The sequence below is a fragment of the Dromiciops gliroides genome, chromosome 1, assembly GCF_019393635.1.
Source record: "Dromiciops gliroides isolate mDroGli1 chromosome 1, mDroGli1.pri, whole genome shotgun sequence".
Taxonomy (NCBI): Eukaryota; Metazoa; Chordata; class Mammalia; order Microbiotheria; family Microbiotheriidae; genus Dromiciops; species Dromiciops gliroides.
The window spans coordinates 605,124,793-605,141,771 of NC_057861.1; the positions used below are offsets into that span (position 1 = coordinate 605,124,793).

At 41.8% G+C, this 16,979-nt stretch overlaps 1 protein-coding gene across 2 annotated transcripts; it reads right to left on the minus strand.

Moving 5' to 3' along the window:
- Positions 1–515: 515 nt before the first annotated feature.
- Positions 516–16,738, minus strand: IDNK (IDNK gluconokinase). 2 transcript variants are annotated; one of them, XM_043976298.1, is made up of 5 exons: positions 16,600–16,738; positions 12,498–12,528; positions 11,063–11,149; positions 5,875–5,918; positions 516–1,617 (listed from the first exon to the last, which is right to left on the minus strand). In XM_043976298.1, the coding sequence occupies exons 1-5, from the start codon at positions 16,647–16,649 to the stop codon at positions 1,266–1,268; spliced, it is 564 nt and encodes a 187-aa protein (XP_043832233.1). In that variant the 5' UTR covers positions 16,650–16,738; the 3' UTR covers positions 516–1,265. The 2 variants fall into 2 exon arrangements, with proteins under 2 accessions (XP_043832233.1, XP_043832234.1); XM_043976299.1 differs by lacking the exon at positions 12,498–12,528 and having other exon boundaries at positions 16,600–16,732.
- Between the last annotated feature and the right edge of the window lie 241 nt (positions 16,739–16,979).

Consider the following 16,979-nt stretch of genomic DNA (forward strand, 5'->3'; position numbering starts at 1 on the left):
CACAGATTATTAAAAGAAAAAATTATTCAACTCTAAATTCCCTTTGACCCAGCCATCTGTCTCTATTAGACTTATAGTCTAAGGACATCAGGGACAATAAGAAAGATACCATATACAGCAAAATATTCACAGCAACAATCTTTGTGGTAGTAAGAAAACTTTAAATGAAGTTGTTACCCATCAGTTGGAAAATAGACAAATTGTTTTAAAAGCAATTTAAAACAAACTATTTTGTTTTTGTTTTTGCAGGGCAGTGAGGGTTAAGTGACTTGCCCAGGGTCACACAGCTAGTAAGTATTAAGTGTCTGAGGCCGAATTTGAACTCAGGTCCTCCTAAATCCAGGGCCAGTGCTCTACCCACTGTGCCATCTAGCTGCCCCAAACAAACTTTTTTTTTTTTTTTACTGAGGCAATTGGGGTTAAGTGACTTGCCTAGGGTCACACAGCTAGTAAGTGTCAAGTGTCTGAGGCCGAATTTGAACTCAGTTCCTCCTGACTCCAGGGCCAGTGCTCTATCCACTGTGCCACCTAGCTGCCCCAAAACAAACTATTTTAAAAGGAATTTGAAAGCCTATTATCACACCATAAGAAATAATAAATAGGAGGAATTTGGAGAAACATGGAAAGACTTGTGTGCACTCATACAGAGTAAAGATCATAGAACAAAATACACAATGACCACAATAATAACCAAATTTTAAAATAAAACACTAGACTGCTGCCAAACTCAATAAGACCCGTTTTGTTCCTAGAGAAGAAAGAAGGAAAAATGCCTCCCTCTTTTTGGTAGAGAGGTGGAGGGTTACATACAGATAGACAATGTTGCACATATGACCAGTTGCAGTCACTTTGTTGGCTGGGTTTCACCCACTTTTTCTTTGTTCTAAGGGAGGATTCCATTAGGAGGTGTCAGGGGAAAGAAGCAAAAATACTTTGGGAAACAATTCTGATATTTTTTGAAAGGCATACTAAGCAATCTGCAGTACACTGTAGAATTGGCATTCAGATGAGAGAATCAAGATATTTTGTAAGTAGGAATGTGTTATTGGGAGATGTGGCATAATGATTCTTTAAATTGAATTCAGGTCTGATGATTGCTCCCAAAGGGTTCTCAGTTAATTTTTTTTTTTTTTGGTGGGGCAATGTGGGTTAAGTGACTTGCCCAGAGTCACACAGCTAGTGTCGTGTCTGAGGCCAGATTTGAACTCAGGTCCTCCTGAATCCAGGGCCGCTGCTCTATCCACTGTGTCACCTAGCTGCCCCCCTCATTTAATTTTTATATTGTCCACAATAAAAGGAATCATTTCCTTGACACTTCTGTCTACGCTAAGTGACAAAAAGTTTTCTGGTGCTGATGGAGGTTCCAAAGTGTCAAACTGGGACTGGAGCAGCTCTGGCGGCATAAAATGTCCTTTTCTTTTGGCTAAACGCCCAGAGATCACTTCAAAAGACCCATTCAAATAGACCACAAGGAGCTTCAGCTCTGGGAAGCCTTCTTTCTCTCCTGGCCCATCAGACTTGGGAGTTGCAGCACTTTCTCCTCTCATTAAGATGTTTCTGTACATTTTCTTCAAAGCAGAACAGGCAAGGACCACGCTTTGGCCTGAGGACACATTTCTATTTAAAAAATAAAATAAATAAGGTGTGTGGGAGGGGTATCAGGAAAAGTCAGTAGGATCTGTAATGTGTGGATGTTTTAATTTCATTTGCTTATCATTGGATTGAAGCCACATCCAAAGACATGATTTAGAATAATAATAGGTAACCTTTATAGTTTTAAGGGTTGCAAAGCACTTTGCATTTATTCTCATTTGATCTTCCCAAAATCTCAATGAGGAAGGTGCTATTTTTTTTTAAGTGAGGCAATTGGGATTAAGTGACTTGCCCAGGGTCACACAGCTAGAAAGTATTAAGTGTCTGAGGCAGGATTTGAACTCAGGTACTCCTGATTCCAGGGCCTGTGCTCTATCCACTGCACCATCTAGCTGCCCCAGGAAGGTGCTATTACGATTCCCATTTTGCTGTTGAGGGAATTAAGGCATTGATAGGTTGACTGACAACCAGGGTCACACAGTTTGAGGCAGATGTGAATTTGAGCCTTCCTGAATCCAAGTCCAGTGCTCTTTCCACTATAACATCCAGATGCCAAGGAATTGATAGCCTTGCATTTACGCACAGCCCCCCCCCCCTTTTTTTTTGGGTGAGGCAATTGGGGTTAAGTGACTTACTTGCCCAGGGTCACACAGCTAGTAAGTGTTAAGTGTCTGAGGCTGGATTTGAACTCAGGTCCTCCTGACTTCAGGGCCAGTACTCTATCCACTGTGCTACCTAGCTGCCCCAAAGAATTAACTTGGTGCTTTTTTTGTTTGTTTGTTTGTTTGTTTGGGTGGGGCAATGAGGGTTAAGTGACTTGCCCAGGATCACACAGCTAGTAAGTGTCAAGTGTCTGAGGTCAAATTTGAACTCAGTTCCTCCTGAATCCAGGGCTGGTGCTTTATCCACTGTACCATCTAGCTGCCCCTATGCACGGCCTTTTAACAAATGTCTCTGTTCATGGAGTTCACTGGGAATACAAAAACTTAATTGATTTTGCAGTAACTGTCCTCAAACAAATCATTAGTGAACAGCAATATTTACTTGATTTTAATCTCTCAGTTTCTCTCTTATCCTATTCTGTGGTAATGATGAGAAACACAAGGAAATGGTCAGAGGTGGGCAGCAGAAGGAAGGAGAAAAGAGAGACTTAACCTCTGAATTCTTTGTTGTTGTTTGGACCCATGATTTTATCAGGTTGGAGAACTTCTTTGACTAATGCAGATGATGTACACTGGTGCTTACTCTGTAACTTTTAGTCCCAGTGAGTTACTTAGTTAACTTAACCTTTAGGCCAGTATTTAAAAAAAATTTTTTGAGGCAGTTAGGATTATGTCACTTGCCCAGGGTCACACATCGAGTGTCAGGCTAGATTTGAATTCAAGTCCTCCTGACTCCAGGGCTGGTGCTTTATCTAGGGCAGGAATCAAACCCAGGTCTTCCTGACCCCAAGACTAGTTATCTCCCCTCTGCCACCCTGTCTCCTTAACCTCTGAATAATCAAATTCATTGCAAGTTTCCAGAGATACTCCCTACAAAACACTCCAGCAAAATATAAACAAGAATCTAAAGGGTGTGTTACAATAACAACAATAATGAATGGTTCAGGAAATTATGGCATGAGTCCATAGTGAATGAATGAATGAATGATTGAAAAAGCTTTTATAAGTGTTTGCTATGTGCCAAACACTGCTAAGTAGTGGGGCTACAAACAGCAACAACAAAATACATGATACAGTTCCTGCTCTCAAGGACATCACATTCTAATGGGGGGAAAAACGTAAAACTTAAGTTCAGCTGTCAGATGGATGGAAAGGCCTGGAAAATCTGAGTGTGAAATGGTAAGGCTATTTGCAAAGCCCAGGGGCCAAAAGGTTGCACCGTTAGGTTAGAAGGCAATTCCAGCAGTCAGGAGGGTTTAGAGGTGGCAGAGGGATTGGGGGGCACAACCTTAATTAAGATATACTAGCAGGACTAGTGGTAAGCCCTGGTGGTCTTCTGCCTCACCAGAAGAATATAGTAGCTGACTTCCACCTGATTCCCATTTTGCAGCTGAGGAAAGTGAGGCAGACAGGTTAAGTAACTTATCAGGGCCACATAGCACTTAAGTGTATGAGACCAGATTGGCACTATCCTCCTGACTCCAGGCCCAGAGCTCTATCTACTTTGCCACCCAGCTGTTTCAGAGGCAAAATATATCCTTGGATTTTTCTAAAGGGAGTGTCATAAACAATGTACTCTTTAATTTTTCCAAAGCTGGAAGCAGAAAGGAGGGGCAGCATGGTACTGTGGAAGCCCGTGAACATCCTTTAACCTTTGAGGCAACTCTTCTAGGGGCAGCTAGGTGGTACAGTGGATAGAGCACTGGCCCTGGATTCAGGAGTACCTGAGTTCAAATCCGGCCTCAGACACTTGACACTTACTAGCTGTGTGACCTTGGGCAAGTCACTTAACCCCAATTGCCTCAAAAAAAAAAAAAAAGAAAAGAAAAAAGAGGTAACTCTTCAAAACTAGAGAAGTTGAAGAGAAGATACAAAGCTGTATTAGTAGAGAAAGTACCCCACACCACTGAAATCACAGGGGACTTTTCTGATTGGATCCTGAAGACTAGCAAGCTGTTTATAAAAACTGTGCAGGTACTGTTCTGTGCTGTAACTGAATAAAACTTATAACCAAGTTGATCTGGCACATACTTAGTAATCAGCACAATGGTTATCATACTGCATGGCAATTAGGCATATATAATATCCCATTCACATCAATGAAAATAAGTACTTCCCAACATAGCCTAACCATTTTTATTTGGGGGGGGGGCAATGAGGGTTAAGTAACTTGCCCAGGGTCACACAGCTAGTGTCAAGTGTCTGAGGCTGGATTTGAACTCAGGTCCTCCTAAATCCAGGACCAGTGCCTTATGTAGGGGCCAAATTTAATATGGGGAGAGTTAATTGGGTGGCTCGCTGTAATAACAAATACCTTTTTATTCAGGCATTCATTTTTTTAAAAATCATTTATTTATTTATTTATTTATTCATTCATTTATTTATTTATGCTGGGCAATGAAAGTTAAGTGACTTGCCCAGGGTCACACAGCTAGTAAGTGTCAAGTGTCTGAGGCTGGATTTGAACTCAGATCCTCCTGAATCCAAGACTGGTGCTTTATCCACTGTGCCACCTAGCTGACCCTACTTAATTTTTTTTTTTTTGGTGAGGCAATGGGGGTTAAGTGACTCGCCCAAGGTCACACAGCTAGTAAGTGTTAAGTGTCAGAGGTCAAATTTGAACTCAGGTCCTCCTGACTCCAGGGCCAGTGCTCTATCCACTGCGCTGCCTAGCTGCCTCTGACCCTACTTAATTTTTTAATAGGGGAAAGCCAATTAGCTCCCAAAGTGGTCCATTGCATTTTCTATTCAGCGTTAACTGGCTTTCTATCAGATCAAAACCTGCCTCTTGGCAACTTCTACTCATTTGTTCCTAGTTCTGTCCTCTAGGACAATGAAGAACAAATTGAATTCCTCTTCCATATAATACTCCTTCAGGCACTTGAAAGCTTTTCTCCTATATCCCCATACTCCATATCCCAAAATCTTTTTTTTTCCCCAAGCTAAACATCCTTAGTCCTTCCTACCAATCCTCACATGGATAAGTGTTCTCCATACTCTATAATGTAGTGTGTCTCAACATCTGTATCAAATATGTTTGGTTTTTTTTAATTTGAGTTGGGAACAGAAAGAAGTATTGTTGTACAAGATACTGATTCCTATAAGCACTACACAAAACCAGGGTCATTGCTTTGTAGTCATACAGGCAGCAGGGTAGCACAGTGGATAGAGTGCCAGGCCTTAAGTCAGGAAGACCTGCTTTCAAATCTAGCCTCAGATACATAGTAGGTGTGTGACCCTGATCAAGTCATTTCACCTCTCTCTGCCTCAGTTTCTTCATCTGGAAAATGGGGATAATAATAGCCCCTATTTTCTCAGGGTGGTTGTGGTTCTCCAAGTGTGGTCTAAGGACTCCTATGGGTACCTGACACCCTTTCTGTGAATCTATGAGGTCAAAACAATTTTCATAATAATACTAAGATGTTATTTATATAACCACCATAAACAAAAATTCTTCAGTGTCTTAAATAACTTTTAAAAGTGTAAAGGGGTCCTGAGACCAAAGAGTTGGAGGATGCGTGATCAATGGGATATTTTGTTACTGATTAGTTAATCTTTTTATATCTTTTATACCTTTTCTCTACAATGGGCATACATCATTGGTCAGCTGTTCTCTTACCTCAATAAAATGTCATGTAAGTTGCAAAGCCATGGAATCCTATCCTGAAAGCAAATCAAACAAACAATAATGTTTCTTATTACAGTTTGGTTTCATAGTATATATTTCATAAAATGATCTCAAAGCTCCTAACATAGACTATGTCTTAAAGCTCCCCTGTACTTCTGGGGAACTAGGAACAGGAGTGAGTAATCAACCCACAGGTCTAATTAGTCATTAACATGCTTTACTTGAAGGACTATCGGCCCACTTAGAAAGTGACCCCATTTAAAAACCATTTACCTATGTTTACCTATATAGGTCAGGTACCACCTGTTAACCAACAAGCCTTGGAGAGAACTCCAAGAGTACTTGGAGAATACATTTTCTTCATGCAAATACTGTATATTCCATGACCCTTTTTGGGAGGCAAATTTACAAAATGACAAGGAGTCACACAGATGATAACCAAATATGTATTTAATGGATCATAATTGATTTGCCATTTGTCTATACTCATACAAAAGGCAACAAGAGAGAAGCCTTTGGAGTCTATTACCCAGAAGTTCTTGCAGCTGGTGGGGCAGGAAGAGAGATAAGAATCTGCAACTGGCAGGGTACAAAAACAGTCATGCTTTCAGTGTTACATAACATATTCGAATGCCTTGTACTAAGGGAAATGAGAAGCTTCAGGGGATAGCTAAAAGATTTGAGATTAGCTTGAGGAGAAGGCAGTTCCCTGGACCCAGAGTCAGAAGACTTGAGTTCAGATGTAATCATAGACATTAGTTATATGACCCAGGCAAGTCACTTAAACTGCTTCAGTTTTCTCATCTGTAAAATGGGGATTAGGGGATAAAATGGGGATAATCATAGCACCTTCCTCTGTCCCTCCATGATTGTTGTAACAATAAAATGAGATATTTGTAAATCGTTGTGCGAACTTTAAAGAACTGTATTAATGCTAGCTATTGTTATTAGTGGGCTAACTTAGGATAAGGAAGACCTAGGTTTGAACCCTACTTCTGATACTTTTGGGGGGGGGGTGAGGCAATTGGGGTTAAGTGCCTTGCCCAGGGTCACACAGCTTGTAAGTGTCAAGTGTCTGAGATCATATTTGAACTCAGGTCCTCCTGACTCCAGGGGCGGTGCTCTATCTACTGCACCACCTAGCTGCCCACTTATGATACTTTTTACAATTAATAAGCATTTATTTTTGTTTCCTCTCATTTCCCTTGACTAAAAAATCCCCAAAGTAAAGCCCTTATGTATGTATAGCCAAGCAAAAAGAATTTGCACATTGGCTATGTAAAAAAAAAAAATGTGTCTTAATTTGCACCCTGAGTCCACTACCTCTTTGTGAGGAGGTAAGTAGCATGCTTCATCATTGGTCCTTTGGATTCATGGCCAGTCATTGCATTGATAAGAGTTCTTAGGCTTTCAAAGTTTGTCTTAACAATGCCATTGTTATTGTATAAATTGTCCTCCTGGTTCTGCATAGTTTAATCTATATTTCTTCATATAAGTCTTATAAACCTAGGGGTTTCTCTGAAATCGTATCTTTCATCATTTCTTATATCACAATGTTATTTCATTACATTCATATACCACAATTTATTTTTCCATTCCCCAATTGATAAACACTGCACACACACCCCTTTTCAAACCCAGATGTGAATGAAGGTACCTAGCTTCAAATGTCAATAACTTTTATTTCATAAAAGTTGCTAACTTTCAGACAAGTGTGCCATAGTAGTAATTTCCTTTCCATCTTTCAAAAAATTTCTTACTCCTATTTTATTATTTTGCTACATGAACTACACTGAAGCTTTCCTCCTCTCCATTAAAAAAATCTGAACTTAACAAATATTGACTGCAGTAAGCACTTCCATATTGATAGTAGAACAGAAAGAGAGGATTGTAGATGAAATTGTGGGTCTCTTATTTATAGCTTGCTTTTCTTTTAAAGTATATAACAAATTCAACATTTTACTTTCAAAGCTTTCCTGCTCATGTGATTCCTCTGACCTTCCTTCTGTTCTCTTCTATGCATTTCAAATATATGTTTTGATGATCCTTCTTTTTCTTTTTTCCTTTTTTGGTAACGCTATCCCCATCTCTCCTCCTGATCCCTATTCCTCACCTTCCAAAAGAAAAAGATAAACTGTGAAAAAAGAAAGAAATTTCCTTATAACCAATATGCACGGTCAAGTGAAATAAATTCTCATATTAGCCACTCCTGAAAATGTTATGTCTCATTCTGCAATATAATTCCATCCTGCTCTGTCAGAAGGTGGGTAGGATGCTTCATCACTGGTCCTCTGGAATCATGATTGCTCTATGACTAAACACATTTCAGTAGCTATCTAACATGCTAAAGTTAATAAGAAGGACCGTTTTACATCTTCCTTGACTTTCTGTTATCATCAATTCCCTACAGTGGGACAGATTACTATCCATCCATGCCTTCTTATCCTTTACAAATCTTGACCATGTTTTCCTTTAAATTTTCCATAGTGCTGGAGCAGCCAACATGGAGGTCTTCCTAGCTAGTAAATGTCTGAGGCAGGATTCAAACTCAGGTATTCCTAACTCCAAATCTCATGCTTTATCTACTGCATCACCCAGTTGCCTGCTAGATTGCAAGCTTGATAAGGGCAGATGCTACACTTCTTATTTATGTTTGCATCCCACCATAAGTGTCTTGATTCTCCTTATTTTTTGAATTGTTGAGCTGAAATAGCATCAAAACCACTTCACAACATTCTGGGGTTAGGTGAGGCTTCCACATAGCTACTATGGGTCTCATTTGTTGTTATTTTTTCAGTTGTGTCTGATTCTTTTGGGGCTTTCTTGACAAAGATACTGGAATGGTTTGCCATTTCCTTCTCCAACTCATTTTACAGATGAGGAAACTGAGGCAAACAGGGTTAAGTGACTTGCCCAGGGTCACACAGCGTCTGAGGCCAGATTTGAACTCAGGAAGATAAATGTTCCTGACTCCAGGCCTGGTGCTCTATCCATTGCTCTACCTAGGTGGGTCTCATAGTAAAGGCCCAATTTATTCTCAGTATTTATATTGGGAAGTTTAGGTAAAGGGTAGGTTTTCTATATTTGCTTTAACTCTCCTATTCTACTGTAAAGAACAAATTTAATTTTCTCTCTTTTTCTTAGAATGCTAACAATACTAGTACATCATCAGCAGGGATTAGAGTTGTTCTTTCTAATAGTCATGATGGCCTTGTTCTGACCCAACCATATTCTCCTGCCTATCAATCTACCAATCAACAATCTATTATGTGCAAAGCATGTGTGATGCACTGGGAGAAATTCAAAGATGACTGAGACACAGTCCCTATTCTCAAGGAATTGTACTAAAATATAATAGATAATCATAATTTGAGAGGCAGGGGAACATGATGGATAGAAAGGTGGCTTCCAAGTCAGGAAGACTCTGGGTTCATTTTCCACATTTGCCACATACTGGCTATGTGTCCTTGGGTAGTCACTCAACCTCTCTGGGTTCTGAGCAACTCTCTAAATTGCAGAAAAGGTGCCATCTTACACTGGTAGAGGAAATTCTTCACTAAAAGCTTCCTACAATAATGAAATCACGGGATCCAAAAAAAATGCATATAGCACATTTATAAAGTACTTCCCCTCCCCACAGGAACCCTATAGCGTAAGTATTTATATTATACAAATGAGTAATTTGAGGTCTCAGGGATGCTAATAATTTGCCCGAGGTCACATGGCTAGTAAGCAATGAAATTGGGTCTTGGGCCAGGGTCTTCTCATCCTAAGGCCAGTGTTCTTTCACTACTGCATGCCAGTCCCCTTTATGTCAGGGGCTGAATAGTTCTTGGGTTCTGGAATGAATTCATTAAATCTGTTCATCTGTTGTAGATATAATGCTTATTGGTTACCTGATTACTTGAAACTCTGGCCTCATCTGAACTATGCTTGAACCAAGTGAATAAAGGGCAGCCCCTGATTTGTCTTCCATTCATTCAAATTATTAACACAATCATTCATATCTTGTTTGTAGTTATTCGTGACACATACTTGTATCTAAAGAGGAGTTCCATTTATCCTAATTATCTTTCTTAACTTCAAATACTGTGAATCTAATTTTGAATGTCAAAGATGCATACTCTGAAAGAAGAAAACTATATACATGGGGGTATGGAAGCAAGCTTGAAATAGCTGAGAAAGACGATTATTAAATTTTCAGGGCGAGCATTTACACCTCATAAATTGGCAAACACTACAAATCAGGACTTGATTTGTTGTTTAGTTCACTGTTGAAATTTAAGAAGGTAATGGAGAAAATGTTAATAATGCAATTAAACTTAAAAGTGGATAATGGATACATTTCCCCCCTCCCCCCCCAAAAAGCTGACTGTTAAACATTTACCACCATACCCCTGGCTGGATTCCTTACAGAACAGAAAGTGCAGTCTTCAGAGTTATCCAATACCTTGCAATACCTAACAGAGAGACCTAATAATGTTGGTTCAGGGCCACATGTAATAAACACATTGACAATAGAGAATAGCCAAGAAAATGTAATAATTTGGCTTTGAAATCAGATTGGGGGTAGGGTGAGGATGGGTCAAGCCCACAGAAAGTGAAAATAGTTGTGTCTGCATCTGCTTGATTCCAGTCCCTTTTACACACTTCATGAATGTTCCCTACCTTTATCCCTCTGGCCTCCAAGTGATCTTTGATATCTGCCCTGTTCTGGAGTCTGACTCTTCTGCTCATGACTGGTGGGCAAAGGTAAAATAAGCCTATTAACCCATCCTAGGATATGCTCTCCTGATCTCAATGCTAAGGGAAGGAAGGCCTTTAGACTATTTTATTTGATCTTCACTCAGAGGTAGCTCAAGTATTATTTCCATTGAAGAGGAAATATGGCATACTGCATAGAGGATGACCCTTGGCACCAGGAAGACCTAGGTTCAAGTCCTGCTTCTGACACATGTTGGCTATGTGAACAAGGACAAGGGACATCACCTCCCATAAGACTATGCATTGCCCATGGTGTAGGAACTCCCTACATCAATGGAATGATTTTTCCCCTCTCCCCTACCTGCAAAAAGACAAAACTTATCTAGGAATTAAGTGGTAGAGCTGAACTCAGATCCTCTGACTAACTTCAGGTCCAGTGTTCTTTCTTCTATATCACAGTGTAGCATTAAATTACCTGGTCATTCAGTGGTATTCCTTTCCCCATCTTTTTTCGATTTTCTTCAGGATGGTAGTCATCGGCATCATAGAATTTCCACCCCAGCTTTAAAAAAATAAAAACATCACACATGGGAGGCTGAATAGTCCAAATTATAATCATCAAAGTTATCAACCCTGCCTGGTCAAGAACAATGATAGTAACTTTCTCCCATTATAATAATACCCACTGAGGTAGGGGCTAATATTATCCCCATTTTACAGATAAGGAAACTGAGATAGACAAAGGGTAAGTGACTTGCCCAGACTCAAAAAAAGCTAGTCAGTGTCTGAGGCAGGATTTGAACGTGGCTCTTTCACATGTCTATGCTCTATTCATTGTGCTACCTTACTGCCTCTGTCTCACATGGCAATAAACCCACAACTTCTGCCTTCTGACACTCATTTCAAATGGTGCTTTCCACCTGTAGGCATCGTTTCGTTCCTTCATGCATTAATATTTTAAACACCAAGATAGAAAATGAAACAAATAAGAAGTGGTTGCATTTTATGCACAGTAAGAGCAGGAGTTCTTAACCTTTTCTGTGTCATGGGTTCCTTTGGCATCCCTTGTAAAACACAAGACTCCCTTCTCAGAATATTTTAAAATTTGTAAAATAAAATACATAGGACTGTAAAGGAAACTAATTATATTGAAACACAGTCATCAAAATATTGTTAACAACCAAGCTCACAGACCCTAAGTTAAGAACCCCTGATATAGAGGGAACAAGGGGATGAGGGGCAGTGTAGCAAAGAGGATACTTTGCTATCCTCAGACTCTGGGAGTTCTGGGTTTAAGTCTCATTCTTGCAAGTCATTCAACCTCCTAGTGAGTAGGCCAGGTAACCCTGGAAATCTCTAAGTTGAAAAGTTGGTACCAGTTTTTATTTGTAAGAGGTAATTATTCATCAGGAGCTATGAACACCAATGTAATGATAGGTCAGGTTAAAAAAATAATGGGTAGGGGAAGCTAGATGGCTCAGAGGATAGAGCACCAGCCCTGGAGTCAGGAGTACCTGAGTTCAAATCCAGCCTTAGACACTTAACACTTACTAGCTGTGTGACCCTGGGCAAGTCACTTAACCCCAATTGCCTCACTAAAAAAAAATAAAAAATAAAAATAATGGGTGGGGGGGGGCAGCTAGGTGGCACAGTGGATAAAACACTGGCCCTGGATTCAGGAGTTCCTGAGTTCAAATCCAGCCTCAGATACTTGACACTTACTGGCTGTGTGACCCTGGGCAAGTCACTTAACCCCCATTGCCCTGCAAAAATAAATAAATAAATAAAAATAATGGGTAGGGAGAATTGAAGGTCCTTGGTTGTTAATTTGACAGAAGGAGGAGGGCTGACAGAGAAAAAGATAACAGAGCAGGCCCATACACCTATGAGGACACAGAACAGAACAGTACCTCAGTTGCCAGGAGTGATCCCACTGTTGATCTGTAAAAAAAATATACCAATGTTTAGACTACTGGCATTTTATATTCTTCCCTATTGTTGAGAGATGGGGAGAAATAGCTTTCTCTGTTACTATAGATGGTATTGGAATTTTAAAATATTATAAACAGAAATAATGATCATCAACTGTTTGGCCTTAGCTGACCTCAGTAAGTTGAACAAAGAATTAAGTAGCAATTACCAATTTAAAAAGAAAAAAACAGGGGCAGCTAGGTGGCACAGTGGATAAAGCACCGGCCCTGGAGTCAGGAGTACCTGAGTTCAAATCCAGCCTCAGACATTTAACACTTACTAGCTGTGTGACCCTGGGCAAGTCACTTAACCCCAATTGCCTCACTAAAAAAAAACAAAAAACAGGCCTGCTCCAAGGGAGACCTGTAAACCTGAGCCAAGGGGATGGTGTACACTTGCTTGCAGTATAATCAAGAGTAAAAGAGAATGTCTAATGTACAGTGGAACCTTGTACAGAATAAATTTTAGCTTTGAGAAAAAAAAAAGGCAATGACCATTGGGCTATCTGATCAAACCTTACATGACTGGAAAATGCAACATTATATTAGAAAGGCTGCTGGATGCAGAGTGTAAGGATCATAGATGAATTTGTAGGATCATAAATTTAGAGCTAGAAGGAATCTCAGGTCATCTAGGCCAATCCCCTCATTTTACAGATGAGGAAATAGAGGACCAGGGAGACTACCAAGACTTACCTGAAATTATACAGGCATTAATTATCAAAGGAAGGACTTTAACCCTGACCCTCTCACTCCAGGCTGGACATTCTTTCCCCCAAACTATTGAAGATACAAATATCTGCTTACACCTGTTTGATCTTGGGCAAGTCTTTTCAAAATCATTTAATCTCTCTGGGATTCACTTTCTTCTTCTTCTGTGAAATGAGGGGGTTGGGCCATTTGACTTCTAAGGTCCCTTTAAGTTCTACATTTGTCACCAGGTAATTCAGTCTATTCTTTTTTTTTTTCCCCCTCAGCTTCTTATTAAAATGTTTTCCCCTCTTAAAAAGTAAGGTGATGGAATTTTATTGAGGGAGGGATTCAGTGCAGTATTATTACTTACAACACATTAAATTCATGGAGATGAATTTAGGGGTTTTTTGAACCTACCAAACTAGAAAGGCATAGAAATGGACAGAATGACAGTGCCTATCCTTAAGGAGCTTACATTCTAAATATTTATTTATTTATTTATTTTGGGGGGTGAAGCAATTGGGGTTAAGTGACTTGCCCAGGGTCACACAGCTAGTAAGCGTCAAGTGTCTGAGGCTAGATTTGAACTCAGGTCCTTCTGACTCCAGGGCTGGTGCTCTATCCACTGTACCATCTAGCTGCCCCTTTAAAAAAAAGATTCATTCATTCATTCATTCGTTTGTTTGTTTATTTATTTATTTTTTTTTTTAGTGAGGCAATTGGGGTTAAGTGACTTGCCCAGGGTCACACAGCTAGTAAGTGTTAAGTGTCTGAGGCCAGATTTGAACTCAGGTACTCCTGACTCCAGGGCCGGTGCTCTATCCACTGCGCCATCTAGCTGCCCCTGTTTATTTATTTTTGCAGGGCAATGAGGGTTAAGTGACTTTCCCAGGGTCACACAGCTAGTAAGCATCAAGTGTCTGAGGCTAGATTTGAACTCAGGTCCTTCTGACTCCAGGGCTGGTGCTCTATCCACTGTACCATCTAGCTGCCCCTTTAAAAAAAAGATTCATTCGTTCGTTCGTTCGTTTATTTATTTATTTTTTTAGTGAGGCAATTGGGGTTAAGTGACTTGCCCAGGGTCACACAGCTAGTAAGTGTTAAGTGTCTGAGGCCAGATTTGAACTCAGGTACTCCTGACTCCAGGGCCGGTGCTCTATCCACTGCGCCATCTAGCTGCCCCTGTTTATTTATTTTTGCCGGGCAATGAGGGTTAAGTGACTTTCCCAGGGTCACACAGCTAGTAAGTGTCAAGTGTCTGAGGTCGGATTTGAACTCAAGTCCTCCTGAATTCAGGGCCGGTGCTTTATCCACTGCGCCACCTAGCTGCTCCCTAGGAGCTTACATTCTAATCAAAGAACTGGACACACAAAAGGGAGCTGAAAGGGGTATGAGAGTACCTGGGTCTGGTAATGGATCACCTACCTGTTGTTTGAGGCCTAAAACAGCAAAGTTCAGAGAGGCTCCTTTTGGCTAAAGAATTGTTTTTGGCCAGAGCAGCTTTCAAAAGACCCTAAGGTATGGGGGCAGCTAGGTGGCGCAGTGGATAAAGCACTGGCCCTGTATTCAGGAGGACCTGAGTTCAAATTTGACCTCAGACACTTGACACTAGCTGTGACCCTGGGCAAGTCACTTAACCCTCAAGAAAGAAGGAAGGAGGGAAGGAGGGAGGGAGGAAGGAAAGAAAGAAAGAGAGAAAGAAAGAACCATAAGGTGGAAGGCGGTCATGCCAGCCCCCTTCTCTTATTGGTTGGTTCCTCCAGGGTCTCCATTGGGGGGGGGCGGGGCCCAGGTCCTTCATCCTTCATCTATTTCCTTCTCTGTTTTTGACCTTCCAGGCCTCTACACCATTTCCTTACTCCAGGTACCCTCATCCTCCTTGTCTTATCCCTTTCCTGTGTTACAGATTGTATTTGCATCCCTCCACCCGACACTCCTGAGCCTGGCACCTAACTGCTTAATCAATGCTTCCTGTCTTGCCTGGCTATAAGATGCCTTTGCAAGGTGTCTTCATATATGAGTGAGCCCTTTGAGGTAGATGCTTTTAGCCCTCTTATATAGAGGGAAATCGTGGATCAGAGATGTTAAGTGACTTGCCCAGGGTCACACAGATAGTGTCGGAGTAGAAAATGGGACTTTGGTTTCCGGATTGCAAATACAACTCTTTACCAACTGCCTGAGAAGTTGTTGGAGGGTTTAGAGTGTATAAAGAGCCAATTCAAGTCACTTTTTCATTAATCAATCATAGTTAAGGTTGAGTGAGGGCCCTCACACCGTGTCAAGTGCTGGTCTTACAAGGACAAAAGACAGCCCTGATCTCAAGTCTAATAAAAACAAAATAATTTAAACAAATAAATTTTAAAAAACCGAAGGTGGCATTATTTGTTTGGTGATAAGGACATTTCAGTTTCGAGGTAAAATGACTTTTTCACTGTCATTTTAGAAATTAATCAACAAGTACATATTAAACTTTTATCTACCATGTGCCAACCACCAGCTGCACGGGGTTTCATTTAAACCTGTACTTAAATTACAGCCCAAATAACTCCAATTCACTCCCTTAGAGCCATCCTTTCCATCTGCCTGGTCTACCTTTTAAAAAGTCTGCCTTAGTTAGACTAAGTTAGACTATAGGGTTGTTAAACGTTAGCTAAGGAAGGTGGGGAGTGGGGATGGAGGAAACAGGCAGAAGGTAGGGAAAGAGCCAAGTCATGTCTTTAGGGTGCTAAAGTCTGTTTAAAAAAAAAAGATGTGGCTCACTCAGCACGTGGGTGGGTGTTGCTCTACACAAGCACAATTGTCTTTAGTGGCAAAACTTATGTGGGTCACCTGGGCCTGCTTAGAGCCGGCCAGTGAGGTTTCTAGGGTTTTTGGTTTTTTTTGCGGGGAGGGGGGCGCGGGGAGGGGGAAATTGTGGCTCTTATTTTGGGCCCTCTACACGTCCAAAGCGTGTCAGCGCGGTGCACTCGGCGAATCCGAATCACGAATGGGGCGGTCACGCGTGACGTGACAGTGCGTGGACCTGGGTCTGGGCGGGGCGAGCACCTAGTTCCGGGGCCGCGCGGCTGCCCTGGGCCTGGGGAGCCAGCCATCCCTAACTGACCCCATGCAGCTTACTAGCGCGGCCGCTGGAGCCTGCAGGTGAGCTCGGGGAGACCCAGCTCCACGTCCCCAACGCTCTGTCTGCCTCGGCCGCCACACACAGCAATTCCTCTCCCCTGACGTCGCGCCCGTCCTCCCCGCCTTGGCTCCCAGTACCCACTCCGCGCCTGCTGCAGACTCATCCCCGACCTCCTGCTTCCTCCCGCCCTTGCGTGGGGACGCGCGCGATCCCCACCCAAATACCTACTTTCCAGAGCCGCTCACTCCCATCACCAGCACCACCTGGGGAGGTTCCATGCTTCCGCCTCCCGTCCCGGGATGACTCCGCCCCAGCTTTCCGGCCCCAGCCCTCGGGCACTCGCTCAGCCCTGCCCGCTTTTGCTGGCGTCCTAAAGCCACCTGGGCCCTAGTCCCTCCTCCGAGAGGGCAAGGGTTTTAGGACGCTTGGGAGTGACAGCGGCTTTTGGACTTGGAGGGTGGCGGCCCCACTCGAAACCTTCGCTCAGCTGCCAGGGTTCTAGCCCAAGACACTGGGTTCGCCCCTAACTAAACAGTTGGGAACTTTTAGGTTCTCCCTCCACTTTTTTTTTTTTAAGTGAGGCAATTGGGGTTAAGTGACTTGCCCAG

What these genes read in the sequence shown, in the direction of transcription:
- IDNK (XM_043976298.1), bottom strand. Translation starts at nt 16,649, where the DNA reads ATGGAACCTCCCCAGGTGGTGCTGGTGATGGGAGTGAGCGGCTCTGGA. An exon ending in GGAGTGAGCGGCTCTGGAAA is followed by an intron (nt 12,529 to 16,599) that starts GTAGGTATTTGG and finishes TTTTTTTTACAG; the next exon opens with ATCAACAGTGGGATCACTCC. An exon ending in GAATACCACTGAATGACCAG is followed by an intron (nt 5,919 to 11,062) that starts GTAATTTAATGC and finishes ATTTGCTTTCAG; the next exon opens with GATAGGATTCCATGGCTTTG.